The sequence below is a fragment of the Pteropus medius genome, unplaced genomic scaffold (assembly GCF_902729225.1).
Source record: "Pteropus medius unplaced genomic scaffold, Ma_sr-lr_union100, whole genome shotgun sequence".
Lineage (NCBI taxonomy): Eukaryota > Metazoa > Chordata > Mammalia > Chiroptera > Pteropodidae > Pteropus > Pteropus medius.
The window spans coordinates 7,088,463-7,108,718 of NW_024340701.1; the positions used below are offsets into that span (position 1 = coordinate 7,088,463).

Genomic DNA, 20,256 nt, shown 5'->3' on the forward strand with positions numbered 1-20,256 from the left:
GGCCAGGACATGGAAGAAACCAAAGTGTCCTACGATAGATGATTGGATAGATGATTGGCTAGATGATTGTACATATATACAATAGAATATTACTCAGCCATTAGAAGAAATGAAATACTGCCATTTGCAACAACATGGATGGACTTTGAGATAATCATGCTAAGTGAAATAAAGCAGATAGAAAAAGTTGAAAATCACATGATATCACTTACATGTGAGATATAAACCTAAAAGCAACAAATGAACAGGACAAACCAACAGAGACTCATGGACATGGACAATAGACTAGTGGTTTTTCTACCTTTCAGAGGGGAGGGGAAGGGGAGGGGGGAGTGTAGATGGGGTAAAAGGGGTCAAATATGTGGTGACAGAAAGAAATCTAACTATGGGAGGTGTACGCAATATAAATATATATATGCCTTACTCTTAAAATGTACAGCTGAAACTTATTGGATTTCATTAACCAATGTCACCATAAAAAAAACAAACCCGACAAGGAGATATCACCTCACATTTGTCAGAATGGCTATTATTAAAAAGACAACAAACAACAAGTGTTGGTGAGCATGTGGAGAAAAGGGAATTCTTGTGCATTGTTGGTGGGATTGTAAATTGGTACAGCCAGTATGGAAAACAATATGGAAGTTCCTCAAAAAATTAAAAATAGACCTACCATACAATCTAGCAATTTCACTTCTTGATATTTACCCAAAGAAAACTAAAATAATAATTCAGAGATACATGTACCCCTATGTTCACTGTAGTATTGTTTACAAATAGCCAAGATATGGAAACAATGAAGGTGTCCTTCAATAGATAAATGGATCAATAAGATGTGACACACACACAAAATGAACTATTACTCAGCCATAAAAGGAATAAAATCTTGCGGTTTGTGACAACGTGAATGGATTTAGAGGGTATTATGCTAAGTGAAATAAGTCAGGCAGAGAAAGACAAACACCATGTGACTTCACTTATATGTGGAATCTAAAAACACCAGTGAACAAACAAAACAAACAAACTCATATATATGGAGCACAAACTGATAGTTACCAGAGAGGAGGTAGTTAGGGGTTGGGTGGAAAAGGTAAGGGCATTAAGAAGTACAAACTTCCATTGTAAAGTAAGTCACAGGGATATAAAGTATAGCATATGGAACAGAGTCAATAATATCGTAATAACTGTATATGATGACAGATAGTTACTAGATTTATTGTAGTGATCACTTTGTAAGGTACATAAATGTTGAATCACTATGTTGTACACCTGAAACTAATATAATATTATATGTTAATTATAATTAAAAATAAATTTACAAGGACATTTTGGAAAGGATGCATGAGGCTCTAGGGCATGGGGAATTAAAAAAAAAGAATATATATTAAATAAGTGTCTTTAAACAAAAAAACACATAAAGCAAAGAAGGTTATATATTGATCGGTTGACAAAAATGTTGTGATGAGAGGCTTGTAGGATCCTAACCTTGTGTTTCCCCTAGGAGCAATGGTTCAGTAATCACTAATTTGGTGTTCACAGAGGCTTTTAGAGCATAACTACCTCAAGAAATGAGAATCGACTGTGTATGTGTATATAAAACTTCTAAGGCCCCTATGAGCCGTAAGGTCTGTGGTAAGAACCCCTCAGAGATCTTCATGGCATAAAGCATCCTCAGGCAGCCAAGTGGTTTCTGCTATGTGAACACCTGGTCTTAAATTCTAGCAATGCTAGGAATAATTACAGATTTCCCAGAGGGAGCGACCTTTCAGCTTTTGGATGCTAAACGTGCTGCCTCTGTAGGGACTGAGTCCCCGGTGTCTGGCGGAAGGGACATGTTCAAATTGAGGCTAACAAGCACAAGGATATATCAAGAGATATATCCCCAGGAGGAAGACTGAACAAAATGGACCTACAGTTAACAGCTGATGTTCATTATATCAAAAAACCTTACAGAAATTGTACATTTACACCCACCACGCCACCCCACATAAAAATCAGCATAGGTTGAGGGGGCAACCAAAATGGCGTAGATGATAGAGGCTCTGTTCATCACTCTGGTGACCAAATCAAAGTTGTGACAGAAACAAGGAGCAGCAGCAAGGAAAAAATCTCCTGGGATCTAGATGAACAAGCCATACAGCTAGGGAGAAATCCAAGAAATCACCCTGCAATGGCAGAAGGTAGGACAGGGCAAGGACACAGGTCTGCCCTGTTTCAAGAGGCTTAGTGAGATGGAGGCTGCGGCAGCGGCAGCGGCTGACGCCTATTAAAGGCGAGACATGCTCTGTACAGAAATATTGGCAGTATCCATTGATCCCTGCTGAGCCCTCCCCATACCAGTGAGGTATACACAGCACTGCCATAGCTGTGATGTCATCAAACTGGATAACAGAGGTCACTCCATCTAGAGGATTCCCTGAAACCCTGCCTCCCCCAGTTCGCCCACCCCCCCACAAGCCACATCCAGGTATATCCTCAGTGAGTCAGGTGCTCCTTGCTGAGCAGCGCCTAGACTCACACTGGAGACAGCTGGCCTCAGTTTCTGGTGTGGCCTTTTGAGGCAACTGTAAGCACAGCATCTGTGGATTGCTTGCTGAATCTTAATGGGTGGCCCTGGAGGGGTAGAGGCTTGGGCTAAATTTGGCCTGTAGCTGAACCCCTCTCAGGACTATGCCACTGGACACCTACTTCACAAATCCATACTAATAAGACTGAGAGACTTAGGAGCTTTGCTTAGTTCATAGAAACAGACACAGAAAGGCAGCCAAAATGGGAAGACAAAGAAGCAGAAACCATATGACAAAACAGAACAGAGATCCAGATATAATGGAGTCAAGTAATCTAACAGATGCAGAGTTCAAAACACTGGTTATAAAGATGCTCAATGAACTTTTGGTTAAATCCAGTGAGAACTTCAACAAAGAGATAAAAAACATCAAAATGGAAATTATAAAAGGGAACCACACTGAAACGAAGAACACATTATCTGAGATGAGAAGTATATTAAATGGAATAAACAAAATGAATAAAGAAAAGGATCAAATGCCCTATCTAGAGGATGGGAAGGCCAAAGACACTCAATCAGAATGGCAAGAGATAAGATGCCAAGGCTATAAAAATAATTTAAGGAGTATGTGAGACACTATTAAGGGTCCAAATATCTGTCTGATAGTCATAACTGAAGAAAATCAAGATGTTGAACAGCTGTTTGAAGAAATAATGATGTAAAACTTCCCTAACCTGGTGAAGGAAATGGACATAGAACTCCAGGAAGCTCAGAGAATCCCAAAAACTAGGGATCCAAAGAGGCCCACACCAAGACACATCATAATTAAAATGCCAAAGTTTAAATACGAAGAAAGAATATTAAAAGCAGCAAGAGAAAAACAGATAGTTACCTACAAAGGAACACTCATAAGACTGGCAACTGACTTCTCAAAAGAAACTATGCAGGATAGAAGGGCCTGGCAAAAAATATTCAACAGGATGAAGACCCAGGATCTGCAACCAAGAATACTTTATCCAGCAAAGCTATCATTTAGAGTTGAAAGACATATAAAGAGCTTCCCAGACAAAAATGAGCTAAAGAAATTTATCACCACCAAGTCAGTATTACAGGAAATGTTGGAGGGACTTCTTTAAGAAGAAAAAACATGTATCAAAAATAGGAATAAAGAATGGTAGCAACTACCTTCCTATCAATAAGTACCTTAAATGGAAAAGAATTAAGTTCTCCAACCAAAAGATAGAGTGGCTGAAGGGATAAGAAAACATGACCTCTGCATATGAAAAGGAAGAGGATGGAAGAAGATATTGCTTTGATGGACCTAGAATATATTTATGTCAGACAGAAAAAAGATAAACACTATATGATTTCACTTGTATGCGGAATCTAAAGAATAAAAAGAATGAACTGATCAAAACCAGACTCACAAATATAGTGGACAATTTGGTGATGGACAGAGGGGAGGGGATTTTGGGGAGGTGGGAGAATGGGATGAAGAGTTAAAGAAGTACAAATTAGTAGCTGATGGATAGTCATGGAGATGGGGAGCACGGCATAGAGAATGCAATTAGCATGAATATGTTGGCTAGGTGGAGGGTTAGAGGAGGGAGAGAGCGAATGAGGGGATTGTTTTACATACTGCGTAGATGTCTAACCAATGTATTGTATACTTGAAACTAATTAAAATAAATAAATTTAAAAAATTAGCATAGGTCAAAACATTCATATTCCAGACCCCACTCCATTGAATCAGAGCCTCTGGGAGTAGAGCTCAGACATCAATGTTTAGAAAAGTTCTTCCAGGTTATTCTGAGAAGACCCCACTGGGCAAGTAAAGATTTAGTAAAATCTCTAGCCGAGGTTTTCCTGCCTATCCCTAGCACCTGGCACAAGGCAGGGCATTGAAGAGGCTTTTATTAAGTACAGAACTGTTTCTTGAAACTCTAATTGGCTGATAAAAACAGTAATGTGATTGGTAAATATGGTATGGTTACCGGCTCAATAGAACAAAAATCCCAGGTTTATTATGTAACAAATGCTGAGAGTTCACTGGATATTGGTTTCAAAATAGGAGTCCATAGACAGATGGAGAGAGTATAATAAGATAATAAAAGTTGCTGTTAATGCTGAAAAGACTGGGAAAGAACATTTCCCTTTTCAATGTGGAGAACTAGGTAATCCAAAAATTCTCCTGCCATGAAACCTGGAAATTCTGGATAAAATATAACAAATGTAATTGCATGCAGAATGGAGTAGAGAAGTTTTTTTCTTTTAATTTTATACGTATCTGCACCATTTGAATGTTTTGACCTTGTGTATATATTATTTTTATTTTTTACTGTATCATGTCTTTATTTTTTGTCATTGTTTTGTTTTCATTTTACTTTTTTTTGAGTAGGCAATATTCAACATTGAATCAAGATTCAAAAAGTACAAAAAGTCAGACTGTAAAAATTCTCCTTGCCACCCTTATTCCCAGCTTCCCTGTTTCTTTCTCCTATTTTCCAGAAATATTTTATGAAATATCAACCAAAGAAATAAATGCACACTTAGGTAGTGCTATCTTCCTTCATAACACAAAATTTAGCTTTCTTTACACGCTATTCTGCATCTTGATTTTTTTAGTATAACAATAGATTGTGAAGATGATGTATGCATAAATAGCTTTCTGTTTTCTTCATAGCTGCATAGTATTCAATTTATGGATGTACCACAATTTATTTAACCAATCTCTTATTGATGGATATTGACTATTTTGTCTTTTGCTATTATAAGTAATGCCGCAATGAATAACCTTGTACATGTGTCATTTCACATCTGTTATTTTAAAAACCAGGCACCAGATTTCCTCTTAGGAAAAGAACTTCCTTTGTTTGATGTATTAGTTTACCAGTGCTCTCAGAACAAAGTACCACATACTGGATTGCTTAAACAACAGAAATTTATTTTTTGTAGTTCTGGAGGTTAGATCAAGGTATTGACAGGGTTAGTTTTGTTCAAGGCCTTTCTCTTTGGCTTGTAGATGGCCATCTTCTTCTTTTGTCTTCATGTGGTTTATCCTCAGTATCCATATGTGTCCAATTTTCTCATACGGACATCAGTCACATTGGATTTGGGCCCACTCTAATAACTTCATTTTAACTTAATTACCTCTTTAGTGACCCTATCTCCAAATACAGTTACATTCTGAGGGGTAACTTCAACTCATGAATTTTAGGGGGACACAATTTAGTCTAAAACAGTTACCAATAACCTCTTTAATGCTAAGACTCTGGAGAGTGACTCCTCTGAGCACGCTGGCATAAATAAACCTCCTTTGATTCTTAGTTCGGTGAGTGCCTCTTGGTTCTTCTGGGTACACGGGCCAAAAATCCACAACAGTTGGAGGTCAGGATTATTAGTGGCTTTGGGATCTTCAACAAGTGGAAGATAGGGGAAGGGAAAGTGTTCACTGAACACTTTGAAGATCAGTCTAGAATGATCTATTCAGGGCCACCGATGACCTATACAAAAGCAGTCTGGGTGGACACTGGGGGCAGACTAAGGATTCACATTCACAAACATTTTTGCATTCCAATTATTGAGCATAAAATTGAGATGAGTTGAGGTGCATATGTGAAGTGAGGCAGTTATGTCCATGAACAGACAAAGCCAGAATGAAATGAAATTATATTTTTAAAATGAGATAATATCCAGCGTATCATAGGAAAAGCTACGTAACACTCCCCGCCCCCAAGGGTGCGCGCGCCGCCACCAGCGTCACTGTCGCCCCACCTCCCTCCGCTGGAGCGTGCCCCGCCTTCTCATAGCCTCCGGGTTGGGCGAGCTTGGATTCGTTTGCTACGTCAGTCCTGCAGAATCCACCCGTGTTGCGCTGGTGTCCGCTGTGTCCACTTCTACCCTCCCCCCACCACATCTGAGCCATGACTCTTACCGCTGTACAGCCAAGGACCCGGCGACGAGTGTTCGTCGTGGGAGTTGGGATGACCAAGGTAAACACAGCGACCTAACCCGCAAGGCGGGCGCTCCTTGCTGAGCTCTGTGCGGGTGAGACCAGGGGAGCCCCAAGGTTACTGCGTGAGGGGTTGAGGGAAGCGGTCATCCTTCCAGCCTTGAGGGCGCCAGGGACTTCCCACGGCCCAGCTCCTGCTTCTGGACCCTTGGGGCATCAGAGTGAAGACTTTGGTGGGTTGTGATGTAGGGTGTTTCAGAGGGAACGTAGTGTCTTGGGGTTATTTGGGGGCCATTTCTTTCCTTTTCTTCCTTCCTTTTCCTCCTTGAGTCATAGTTTGAGAAGGACGCCCCAAGATAACCCGAAGTCCACACCTCCTTTTTTAATGAGTGGATCTTCAAACCAGGCAACTGGCCTCACACCCAAAAGAGAATCAGGTTGTGAATGTCGCCAGCTTTGCTCTCTTAGGAATACGGTAGTGCCCCCTTGTCCGTGGTTGCAGTTACCCTTGGTCAACCCAGTTTGAAAACGTTAAATGGGAAACTCCACAAATAAACAATTAATAAGTCTTGAATTGCATGTAATTCTGAGTAGCAAGACGAAATTTCACCATCCCACTCTATTTAGCCTGGGATGTGAATCATTCTTTTATCCATCCTATCCATGCTGTATGCACTACCCACTACTAGTCACTTAACCATCTGGGTTATGATAGAGAAGGGGAAGAGGGAGACCACATTTGCATAACTTTTATTCCAGTATATTGTTATAATTATTCTATTTTACTCCTAGTTATTGTTACTATGCCTAATTTATAATTAAACTTTATCATAAGTATGCATGTAGAGGAAAAAAAAACAGTATATATAGGGTTAAGGTCTATCTGCAGTTTCAGAGATCCACTGTGGGTCTTGGAATATATCCTCCATGGATAAGGGTATGCAGCATTGTACTGTTGGATCTCTACTCAGGGACATTTCGAAGTGTGGATGAGGAAGAGAAACATTAGTGATGTGACTCAGTGTCTTGGCATTAGTGGCAAGTTTTCTGTATCCTCCAATCTCGTTTTTGTTTCTCAAGTGGTACTCTGCTTGCTACTTTAGGAGGCCAGAGGCCTTTTTAACTATAGTATCAATGCAGTCAGGTCCTTTGTTGGCTGTTGAATGTCTGATTATATTGTCTATATAGGAAAGCACAGAGAAAGAGCTTTCTAACTCTTGGGGAAGTAGGAGATGTATCTCTTTACTCAAGTTGGAAGGTGGTGGTGTGGGAAGTATTAGTTACAGTCCTGAAGGAAGAAATTGGGGGTATGAGAGCAGCTTATCAACGCTTATTAGGCCATTGTACTTCCCTCTGAGTTTTATCTTTTGGAACTTTGGTCAGGTTTTGATGAAGAGGAAGTTTACTAGATAGTAGTTTAAGCTCTATTGGTAGATCTCAACTGGTTGGATTCCTGTGTTATGGTTCTTAGTTTGAGTAGCTGAATTATCCAGACAACTCCAAATTCTCTTAATGAGATTCTATCATTAGTGTAGGAAATGAGTTAAAATTCCTGTTGTGGATGTCAACAGGTTTTAACACAAATGACAACTGCCACCTGGCTGACAACAGGCCAAGTACCTTTGCTAATGCTACCTACCTCCTGATATGCCCTCTTTTGATTGATTTAAATCCCACCTGTTTTTAAGAACTGTTTGGGTTGCCATATGACACTATCCTAGACTAGGCGACTTAAACAACAAATATTTCTCACAGTTTGGAGGCTGGTGGGATCAAAGTGTGGGCAGATTTGGTGTCTGGTGAGGTCCTGCTTCCTGGTTCATAGACAGTTGTCCTCTTGCTGTGTCCATGCATGGAAGAAGCAGCAAGGGAGCTCTCTGGGGTCTCTTTTTATAAGGGCAGAAATCCCATTCATGAGGGCTTCATCCTTATAACCCTCCCAAAGGTCCTACCTCCAAATACTATCACATTGGGGATTAGATTTCAATATGTGAATTTTGGGAGGACACAGACATTCAGTCTATAACAGAGTCCAAGTCCTGTATTTTCTTAAGACTTCCTCAGATTGCTCTAAGTTACACTGGTCATTTTTTTTTTGAAATTCTGGTGCCCTTGTAGTCAGGACCATATAATTAAGTACTTAATTTTTCTAATACTTTTATGTGTGGTAATCCCATGACTCATAAAGAAAAACATTTTACATCACAACCCTGTACACACACACACATACACACAACTGAAACAAAATTTGCTAAAGCAACACTTATCTTTATTACATGTGAACTCTTGATATTTCTTATTCTATTTTATTTTTAAAAATGCTGGTCGCAACCCTTAAAATTGATTTTATCACTCTCTGCAAACCTACAGTTTGAAAAATATTACATTATCTCATATAATCCTCACCAGGTAATGGATTATTATCCCCATTTTAGTGTCCATCTCTCAGGCTCAGTGGACTAAGTAACTTATATGTCTTGATATAATTTTGGAGAGGATTACTTAAAATCTCATGTTCCTTCCTTGCTATCTCTACCACGCATTACTGTTATAGTTAATTCATCCTTTAAGCATATATTCAATAAACATACTATTATATGCTAGGAATACAAAGGTGAAAAAAGCAAAGTTCCTATTTTTAAGGATTGTATACTATGGAGGAGAAAAGGATAAACGAGTAACTTAAGTACAATGTATTGGGACATTGGGTTAAACATGGCAGATTCATAATATGAGTTTATTGGTGCTTTCCAGCTCCCACTAAAATGACAGTAAGGAAATAAAGCATGTATTAACCTGCAAGGGCAAAATGAATAGGAGAGGAAACAATAGCAGAGAGAAGTCAGAAAAATACTGGATGATTAAGAGCTGATGGAGAAGTAGTCACTAACTCAGAACAGAGGACCCCACAACCTAAGTTCCTAAGGGGTGGGTGTTATACTGGCTGAGTGTCTCTGCAGAACTCCAGAAAGCTCAGGACTTGCATGTAGTAGGTGGCAAGTAAAGTGGGGATGAGAGGAGAAAAGGAAAAGACTCCTATAGAGTAATTAGATCCCAAGATCCCTTTTACCACCCTTCCTTATCAGGGTGTTGGAGGCTTGTTCTCTGGAGAAATTAAACAGATGAGTCTCTAAAATCATCTGGGCCATTAGACATAGCGGAAGGCAGAAGTGAGGCCCAAGTTGAAAGGAGGGAGTTAAATTCTGCATATTAAAAATGGTACTTCCCAGTCCTGTTCCCAGGACTCTGGCAAGCAGATGTATACCAGCTTCCTGGCAGAGGTATGGAAAATTATTTCAAATGGCTTCAGAGAAAAGCCAGATTGCCATTCCATTCAAAGTGCAAGATTTTAATGGATTTTAATATACTAGAGTATGAAAAACTCATTGATATGGTTTTAAATTCTACATTACAACTAACCTGTAAGAAACTCACTTGTCAAGTTTTAGTGTAGTATTAAAAGGGAATATCCACAATTAACTTAAAAGGCTATTAAAATACTCTTCCTTTTTCCAAGTACATATCTGTGGGGTTGGATTTACTTCACAGATTTCAGCCAAAGCACTGAAATGCCAAAGATTGAGGAATCAGGTATGAGAATTCAGCTGCTCCTATTAAACCAGACATTAAAGAGAAGTACAGAAATGTAAAACAATACCGCTCATTACTTTGTTTTGGAAAATATAATATTTTTATAAAAATTATGTTAACATAGTAAGTTTATTTTTTGATATAAATGAAAGACATTTTTGAATTTCCTCAGTTTTAAGTGCTAAAATAGTAAATAATGGTAAATATAATCCTCATATTCAAAAATTCTTTAACATCTTCAATGATCTTTAAGAAAGTAAAAGGGTCCTGAGTCCAGGAAGTCTGAGAATTGCTTAAATTAGTCATCGAGCACCAACAGGTGCCAACACCGCAAAGGAAGAAACATGCTTTCTGGTGAAAGAATATGCCACCACCTATAGTTCTGTCAAGGGGGTAGAATGAGAGTTTGCAAACTTCTGGATCCAGCTGCCAATTTACAGGAAATACAGGGAACAGAGGAACTTGTTGAACTTGTTTTGCTTCAGTTCAATAGCTGCCTTTTGGCACTGTGCATTGAAGTGTGGCATTTAAGTCAAGTGTCTATACAGTGTTTCAAATTAGGTTTTTAGATCCATTCTGGAGCCGCAAGGTCAGTTTAGAAAGTTGCGTCTATCATTAAAAATTTTTTGAAAAATAGAAAATATTGCACCAGAATAGCAAAGATAAGTATTTCATGATATTTTTACTTTAATTATATATGAAGATACAGTTGGCCCTTCATATCTATCAAAAATATTCCCCAAAACTGTTATGTTTTTGCTGACATGTACTATTGTAAATAGGTCTATAATGGTTGTGGTGGATGTGTCTGCTGAACATGTATAGACTTTTTTTCTTTTCATTCCCTAAACAATACAGCATGACAGCTATTTATATAGCATTTGTGTCATATTAGGTATTATAAGTAATCTAGAGATGTAAATTTAAAGTATAGGGGAGGATGTACATAGGTTATATGCAAATACTACACCATTTTATGTAAGGGACTTGAGCATCTGGGAATTTCTGTATATGGGGCAGGGGTGTCCTGGAACCAATCCCCTGAGGATATGACTGTATTTGTCTGCTGGATTGTGTTGTAACATGTATCTTACTGTGGCTTCAGTCAGAAATTTTTGAAAGCCTTCTTTCTTTAGCACAAACACTGATGAGCAAACCAGTCCACCTTATCTAATCGGTCACCAAGTTTGGTAGATTTTGCTTTATGTTTCTTAAGGCTCTCTACTTCTTTCCATCCTCTTTGTTCCTGCTCTCACTTGGACTAATCACGCCATTTGGTTTCACTGCCTCTAGCTTTGCTCCCTTTATTCCTATTGCCACATTGACCTAAAATTCAAGGCTTCTCATCTCAGTCCCTCTCTTTCTTAAAACAGGGCTTTATTTTTCAAAGCAGTTTTCAGTTCACAGCAAAATTGAACAAAAAGTACAGAGTTCCCACACATGCACAACCTCGCCCACTGTCAGTAATCTGCACCAGAGTGGTACCTTTGTTACAACTGATGAACCTGCATTGACATATCATTGTCATTCAAAGTCCATAGTTTATATCAGGGTTCATTTTTAGCATTGTATATAGTCTATGGATTCGGACAAATGAATAATGACTTGCGTGTATTATAGTGTCATACAGCCCTAAAGTTCCTCTGTGCTCTGCCTGGTTATCCCTCCTTCACCTTAACCTCTGCCAGCCCCTGATCTTTTTACCGTCTCCATAGTTTTGTCTTTTCCAGAATGTCATATAGTTGGAATCATACAGTAGGTAGCCTTTTCAGATTGGCTTCTTACTTAGTACTATACATTTAAAGTTTCCCATGTCTTTTTGTGCCTTGATAGCTCATATCTTTTTAGCACTGAATGATATTCCATTGTTTGAATGTGCCACAGTTTATATATTCACCTACTAAAGACCTCTTGGTTGCTTCCAAGTTTTGGCAATAATAAGGCTACTATAAATATTCATATGCAGGTTTTTGTGTGGACCTAAGTTTCCAGTCAAGTGGGCAAATATCAAGGAGCACAATTGCTAGATTGTATCATAGGAGAATGTTTAGTTTTGTAAGAAACTGCTAATTTATCTTCCAAAGTGGCTGTGTCATTTTGCATTCCCCCCAGTGATGAATGAGAATGCCTGTTGCTCCACATCCTTGTCATCATTTTGTGGTGTTACTGTTTTGATTTTGGCCATTCTAATAGATGAGTAGTAGTATCTCATTGTTTTATCCAATCTCTTTTTATAAAAAATTTATTGTCTTCAGGATAAAGCCCACACATTATAGGAGGGCCTATAAGGTCCCTTGTGAGTTGGCTCTAGAGCCAGACTGAAGTTTCAGCTCTGCTAGTTATTAGCTGTGTGTCCTTGGGCTAGTTACTTCATCTTTCTATGCCCTAGTTTTCTTATTGTAACATGTTGATAATAATAGTATCTACATCTTAGCGTTGCTGTGAGGATCTAATGAGTTAATACATGTGAAGTGCTTACCACAATATATAACACAGTGAATTCCCAGTAAGTGTTAGTAGTTATCATTTGGTCCTAAGTTAATTTTCTGTCCCTAATACTTGTCACATCCCATCTTGTGCTTCAACCTCTGCAGTATAAAAATTGCTCGCAGTACCTGGGTTGAGCTATATTCTCACTTCTAGGTCTTTGCTCTAGAATTTCCTTTTCCCTCACTTGGCTAACTCCTACTCTTCCTTAAAGACTTAACTTAAATATCAGTTCCTCTGGGAAGCCTTTCTAGTCCTTCCTCTGAGGCTGGGTAGTTGTCTCTCCCTAATCATTCTGTACTGATGACACTGTAGTATAATTTCCTATTTTCCATTAGACTGGAAGCTCCCTGAGGGTAAGGACTATATAATAAATCCAGGAACATGATAAATGCTCAGTATGTTTTCATTTAAACAAATAGATGAATGAATTTCTGCAATGCTCTGTTGTGAGGAAATCTAACTAAACTTGTTTCTATTTATTATCTCCTTCTATATTTCTAGTTCACGAAACCTGGAGCTGAGAATTCACGAGACTACCCTGACTTGGCAAAAGAAGCTGGTAATATAGAACATTTATGTATTTTTTTACTTTTTATTTTTAAATTAAGTTTATAGGGGTAACATTGGTTAATACAATCATATAATTTTCAGGAGTACATTATCATTCGACATCTGTATATTGTATTGTGTGTTCACCACCCAAAGTCCAGTTTCCTTCAGCTACCATATATTTCATCCCCTTTACCTGCTTCACCCTCCTCCTACCCTCCTATATTTGACTCCCTTTACCCCATCTACCTCCCCTTTTCCCCCCACCCCACTAGTACCCACTACTCTATAGTCCTCTAGTAACCACTAGTCTATAGTCCATGTCCATGAGTCTCTGTTCATCCTGCTCATTTGTTGCTTTTAGGTTTATATTCCACATATAAGTGACATGTGATTTTCAACCTTTTCTGTCTGCCTTATTTCGCTTAGCATGATTATCTCGAGGTCCATCCATGTTGTCACAAATGGCAGTATTTCATCTCTTCTTATGATTGAGTAATATTCCATTGTATGTGTGTGCCACAGCTTCTTTAGCCAACCATCTATCGTAGGGTGCTTCGGTTGTTTCCATGTCTACTGTGAGTAATGCTGCTATGAACATTGGTGTGCAAATATCTTTTTGGATATGAGTTTTCAAGTCTTTGTGCTAAATACCTAGTCAACGGATTGCTGGAGAACATTTAGATCTTTGAATGTTGTAGTTTATTGTGTGGTCTGTCTTGCTTGTGGAGCAGTCTTGCAACCATGAAAGGAAGCCTGATCAAGAAAGGAGAAGAACCTATCCAGGCAATTGCCTAGCGGCTCACTAGAAAGGAGAAAGGGAAAAGAGCTTGGGCATTCTTAGCTACATGGCCTATGATTTGATGTGTTATTCAGCTGTTTTTTGGGACAGCAAAGGGCTCTGGGAAAGAAAGGTAGGGTCATTAAAAGGTATAACCTGATTCTAGAAGTTATGACAAAATTAGCGTCTTCCTTTCCTAGAAAAGGGGTAATCACATCCAAATTGTATTAAATACTATTATAGTACTTTTCCTCTCTTCACTGAGCCAACATAGAGAATTCTTTTTCTATCACTAGGCTAAATGAGATGATGCAATTTGTTATTGTTTATTCTAGTGAGTGTTGAGTAAAGGACCTGGGTGAATACTAGTGAGCAGAAACCCAAAGAAGAAGGGTCCACAGGTGCGTGTGTCCTTGCTCTCTAGGCATTGTTCAGAGACACATGCTTCGGCCAGGCTACAGCTGGCTGAACTATGGATCTGAGTTCCACTGTTATCATTTAAAAAGAGGGGACAAGCACGATAGCTTCTTTGCATGGTATAAAAAGTTTTAGACTTGGGGCCAAGCAGTTTACATTTAGGTGTCAGTTGTTTAAAGGAGTGTTGGGAAATACCAGCTTCTCAGCACATGGAGACCTTGGGAGCTCTTTGGTCCCATAAAATTGTTAGGTAGAGTCCTCCTCCTAGGAAGCCTCCCTGCCCCGCTCCTGTTCCTTGCTAGCTTGTTGCCAGGCAGCCCAAAAACCATCACTGTGGTTATTCACTAGACACTCCACCTTGTTTCCACCAGTACCTAGTACCTAGTGCCTGTGTATTTGGATTTTGTTTCAACTCTATTATTTATTAACTCAGTATTTAGATAGTACTATACATGGAATCAGATCATCTCTGCTCCCCAAAAGGAAGGTTCATAGGGTTTCATTAATCGATATTGATTCTCTGGGTAGACACTTTTCATTTAATGTTTATCTTTTGTGTTGTTAAACATTCTCTTGACTGATGGCTCCAAACAGCTTCTGCCTTCCATTGAAGTGGGAGAGGTTTTAAATAGTTCTTTCTATATATTTTTGTTCCGTTTCTTTTATTTAGTTAAAATTTTGAATATAATATTTTGATAATAAAACGATAATGTTGAGGCCCAGTTACGAAGTTTGAAACTAACTGTGGGGATTGACTAGTAACAAGAAATTCAGCGTGATTGACTCTGCTTACTGCTTAAAATTCTCTTCTTTTGCAAGCATAATTAGGAAAATAAACATTTAATAAAGAAAATTTTATATAGAATAAACTCTTAAAACTTAGCTTCGCTCTGAAAAATACCCGTTGGTTCTAAGTATGTAGGAAAATGAGAAGTGCGAAAGACTCCACTCACATATCTGACGTGGTCTTAAGTGAGATGTGTGCACCCTCAGACTGCGATAGTCACATTTAGTTGAATGTATATTCAAGCACAACTTGGGGGAAAAAACTCCTAGGATTCTATAAATGATTTCACTTTCTGTCTCTCTGGACTTATTTGTAGACCGTGGACGAGGCAAGGGGATTGGTTTCTTGGAACAGTAATCCAGAAGTCTTACCCTGTAACTCTCCAGACTGGTTTTGGGAAGGGGTTCTGCTACTATTTTCTTTCCCATCATTTTCTAAATTCATAGAATGGAGGGGAGCACAACCAGCAGAATTTTGTCCTGCCAGTTCCATTATTCTGCTCTTTATACATCCCTCCATCCTCCTTTACCTCCTTTACCTCAGAGAAAGGTTAGGAATCCCTTTGCACCTAAGTACAAATAACACTGATTTGAGTGGTCTAGCAGTACCGTGTAACCCTTTGAAACTGTTTCAGATGGTTAACTTTTGTGCTTCCTTTGTCTTCTCATTTCTTTAAAACATTTTTATTTAACAATTATTTGAATCTGAAAGTGTATGCAAGAAACCGGATGTTAGGAGAAAATGTTCAGATATTAGTGAGTGCATCTTGGGCACTGGGAAGGATTTACAGTAGGGTGGTATACAGATTTCAAAGCTCTTACCATCTAGTAAGGAAAATGAGAACAAGTTTACACAGATGGTGAGTAGACCATGCTAGGAACAACATATTGGCAATTAGAGGAAGTACAGAGCACAGGCTAAACCTTACACCTTTTTTGTAACTCATTTTTCCCACTGATTATAAGAGCAGTGCATATGTTTTATTGGAACACAGAATTATATAACAATGAAAACAAAATTTTGTGACCTGTGCTTATCATTAATAACATCTTGGTGTATTCTATTTTAGCATTTTTACCTGTGGCTATGTGGGATCATGTTCTATAAGTAATTTTGTATCTTGAATATTTAAACTTACTTAATCATGAACCTTTTTCTTTTTGCTTAAAATTGTTTGAAAAAACTAAATTTTTTCATATTTCATTATATATCTATGCTATAATTTTTGTTGGACGTTTAGGTTCACAACTTTTTGATATTTTAGAAGAATTATGGTTAACATCTTGCTAAATAAATATTTGTTCTCATCTCTACTTCTGAAGAGGACAGTTTGGAAGTCGACTCATTGGAACAATGAGTATGACATTTTAAAGGCCCTTGGCAAATTATTTTTCAGACTGTTTACATTATTAGAGTCTCACTAGCAGTATATGAGAATGCTCTTCTTAACATACTCTCACCAGCATTGTCACAAATAAAATATTTTTGCTCATATGCTAAGCAGAAAAAGATAACTGCTCTGACAAACCAGTTCCATGATTAATTATATATCTTCTTACTTAAAAAAAATTCAAAGTAATATATTCATATGTTTTTTTTTTTTAAAGCACAGATTGCCTTATAATTTTCAGGCTTCTTCCCCAGGGGGCATTTTCTTTTAACTATTTTGGCTTTAGTTCTTCTGGTGGTTATCTTCATATCTCTAAATGTTCATTCTTCTACGCTTATTCCAGGTTTTGGTTTACCAATTTCAGATATCTATTTGCTTCTCACTGTGGTGGATGAAGATTTAGCTCATACCTTCTCTCCAGCCTCTACTCTCTTCTTCCCAGTTTATTTTTATAATTTTTCTCAGTTCCTCCATTGGTCATTTCTGCAACTTTGGATAGCATTCATAAAGGTCCATTTCTTGTTCCATCATCTCTTGATCTGTGTGTTCTAAGATGACCACAAAAGTGCTCCCACCCTCCTGCCCCCTTTCCCACCCAATATTGACATTCTGTCTAGTTTTGCCCAGTAGATGTACATTGGAGCCATGGAGATGGATAAGACAAGAACCTTGCCATTAAGGAGCTTTAAGATTCTTGGGGTTCAATATATTTATAGTTAGGTATATAGTTAGGACAGAAAATGCTGAGTATCAAAAAGGGGATATGAAAAAGTGGTATAGTAGCTTAGAGGAAGAAATGATTACTTCTGAAAGGAGAGACTTGAGATGGTTTGAGGAAATATTTGTCATTTGAATTGAACATAAACTGTATGAAGGTAGATTTACTCTGGGAAAACTCTAAACAATTTTTACTCATCTAAAATGAATACTTAAAGCACAAGTTAATAAGATCCCCCCCCCTTTTTTTTATAGGTGAGAAGGCTTTAGCTGATGCACAGATCCCTTATTCGAAAGTGGAACAGGCATGTGTTGGCTATGTTTATGGTACGTGGTAAACTATTCTAAAAATTATTCACCTAAATCTAGCAGCAGCTACATAAACAATGCAGCAATGCAGGGACATTTGTGAATTTCAACTTTCAAAACTCAGAATTCAGAGTTTTACCCATCATTCCTAGATTTCCCTATGTGTCAGCCTAGTTTAACATGTATTTTTTGCCATTATTGTGTCGTCAAAACAGGAGATAAATTTAACAAATATTTTTTTACCTTAAAAAAAATTACTCATAGTTCTGCCATATAAAAGTAATTAATTACTGTTCAGAAGATAAATTTTTGTTTCTTGTCCTAAAATTTGCATTTATTTTTTGTATTTAATAAAATTTTTTCATGAAACTTTTTTCTGATTAAAAATGGTATATAATGATTGGAAAAAGAAAAAAAGGAAACAGAAAAGGACAAGTAAAAATAAGTCACCTTTCATTCCATTATCTAGAAATTTTTACCATTAACTTTTGGTATATATCCTTCAGTGAGTATAGTATGCATGCATGTGAATATACCTACACACAGTTTTCTCTTAAAGAAAATAAGGTCCTCGCATACATACTTTTTGGTAACCTGCTTTTGTAATTTTACTATATTTAGTATTTCCCATGTCATTAAGTCTTTTATACCATTAACATTTTGCAGTTAAATTTATTTTTCTGGATTAAGTATTTTCTCTAGGTTAAATATTATCATGGTAGCAAAGTACAAAAGGTGAATGGTTATGTAATGGAAAGTCTCACTGTTATTCCTGTCTCCCTGTCTCATGGTTCCCTTCCCTTAGACAACTAATTTCACTAATTTCTACTGTATCTTTCCAGAGGTAATTTATGTATATACAAACAAGTAGGTGTGAGTATGTAAGTTCCCCTTTCCACTTTTCATTCATTACACATGTGGGAGCATAATACATACACTTTTTTTTTGGCTTAGTAGTTCTTGGTAACTTTTCCAAATTGTATCATAAAGAGCTTCCTTGTTCTTTTTTTTTTATAATAGCATAATGTTCCATAGAATAAATATAATTTATTTAATCTGCTTTCTTTTAATGGACATTTTGTTGCGGTGACGGTTTGGAAGAAGAGTCGAGTCTGGAAATGTTTAACTTGCATGGATAAGGGAGAGGAGGATTGGCAATGGTAGCATCCCCCACCCCTGTCTCCGTGGCTTTTTATTAAGTTTCCCTACAATGCTGGCTTTGTAATTTATTAATAGTTACTCTCAGGTTAGTAAATACAAGCTACAGCCAACTCCCAGATTCAGCCTCAAAGCCACCACCGTGTTCTCAGCTATTTCTTTTCAAGTATCTTTTTCTTATCCTCTAAAGTATCCTTTTCTAGTCCCTAGAACAAGAAGTCTGGAATCAGGTGGGGCCTGTGTGCCCTTCCTGCAATGTGTCCTTGTGTGCAGGTCCACATCTACTTCTGATGTCCTTGTTGCTCCAAGCACCATACATTCTGCTAGGAACATTCTGTACCGCAGGCATCTCTTACAACAACATTTAGAATGTCCTCAGTCTTTTCATAGCATTTTTAATGATTTCATGATATTCTAGTCTTGAGGATTTACTGAAGTTTATTTAGTACTAATAATATCCTGTTGGTGGACATTTAAAATTATTTCTAATTTCTAGTTATTTTGAAAGTCTCTAGTATTACTGTAGATGAATCTTTGTGCATCTCTGTGATTATTTCCTTGAGATTTCAAGATATCAAGAGAATCCATGAGGGGAAATTTACTAGTTCAAAGAGATGCAGTATAGTTATTGAAAAGTAGGTCCTGAACCTTGCTTTTTTTCCTGAAAATTCCTGGAGAGTCTGTACCTTCAGGTATTCCCATCGTAGTGCTCCAGTGTATCTGTTTTGATGGCCATGTTACTTATGAAAGGGAGTCAGATGTGTATTCATCTTGGATCACTATTTTTCTCAAATGCTCTGGCACTCAGGATCTTTTAAATGTTTTGAAGTTGTGGAACCTTTATATGAAGAAAAAATCATGGCATTTTCATTAGTTGGTACAGTTTTAAAGATTTATATCTAATAATGTAAATGAAATAACTGCTTCCTTTATCATGTAGCCCTAGCCATATTGAATTGTTTGCTATTACTTGGTTATTTCTCTACTTTCCTACCTCTGTATTGTGTAAAGAAAGTGTACATATATTCTGTGTTTTGAGAATTTTTTTATATTCGCAGAGGAAGTGAGGCTTAATGCTAAAACTGTTTCTGAGTAAGATGTTAATAGTGTATTTATTGTTCTGTCCATGTTGTATGCTAGGCAAAAGCATAATACTGAAAAACCATAATGTAGTATTATGTTGTATTGTGTATTGCAGCTCCATAATTCTCATGCTGCATATATTAAAATTTTAATTTCTTTTCCTATACAGGTGACTCCACCTGTGGGCAGAGAGCCATCTACCACAGTTTGGGACTGACCGGGATTCCTATAATCAACGTTAACAATAACTGTTCTACTGGTTCTACTGCTTTGTTTGTGGCCCAGCAGCTGATTCAGGGTGATGCGTAGTGCTTATTAGTCTAGTGTACTTAAATAGTGGGGTTAGTGCCCCTCATCTTCATTTATCCACACAATCATCAGAGGGATGGCTTTACAATGTATTTCTTTAAAAAAAAATAACTTTATTGAGACGTGTTTTATATACCATAAAATTCACCCCTTTAAAGTGTACAAGTCAGCGTTTTTTAGTATATTCACAGATTTATGTAACCATCGCAACTGTTTA

The 20,256-nt window shown here is 37.6% G+C and overlaps 1 protein-coding gene across 1 annotated transcript in view; it reads left to right on the forward strand.

The window, feature by feature from the left end:
- The first annotated feature begins 6,291 nt into the window (after positions 1-6,291).
- Positions 6,292-20,256, forward strand: part of LOC120618727 (non-specific lipid-transfer protein-like) — a 53,864-nt gene continuing 39,899 nt past the window's right edge. Inside the window, exons 1-4 of the mRNA XM_039882874.1 lie at positions 6,292-6,498; positions 13,041-13,098; positions 17,436-17,507; positions 19,900-20,028. Coding sequence (XP_039738808.1) covers positions 6,430-6,498; positions 13,041-13,098; positions 17,436-17,507; positions 19,900-20,028 — 328 coding nt within the window. The 5' untranslated portion in view covers positions 6,292-6,429. The remainder of the gene's footprint in view (positions 6,499-13,040; positions 13,099-17,435; positions 17,508-19,899; positions 20,029-20,256) is intronic.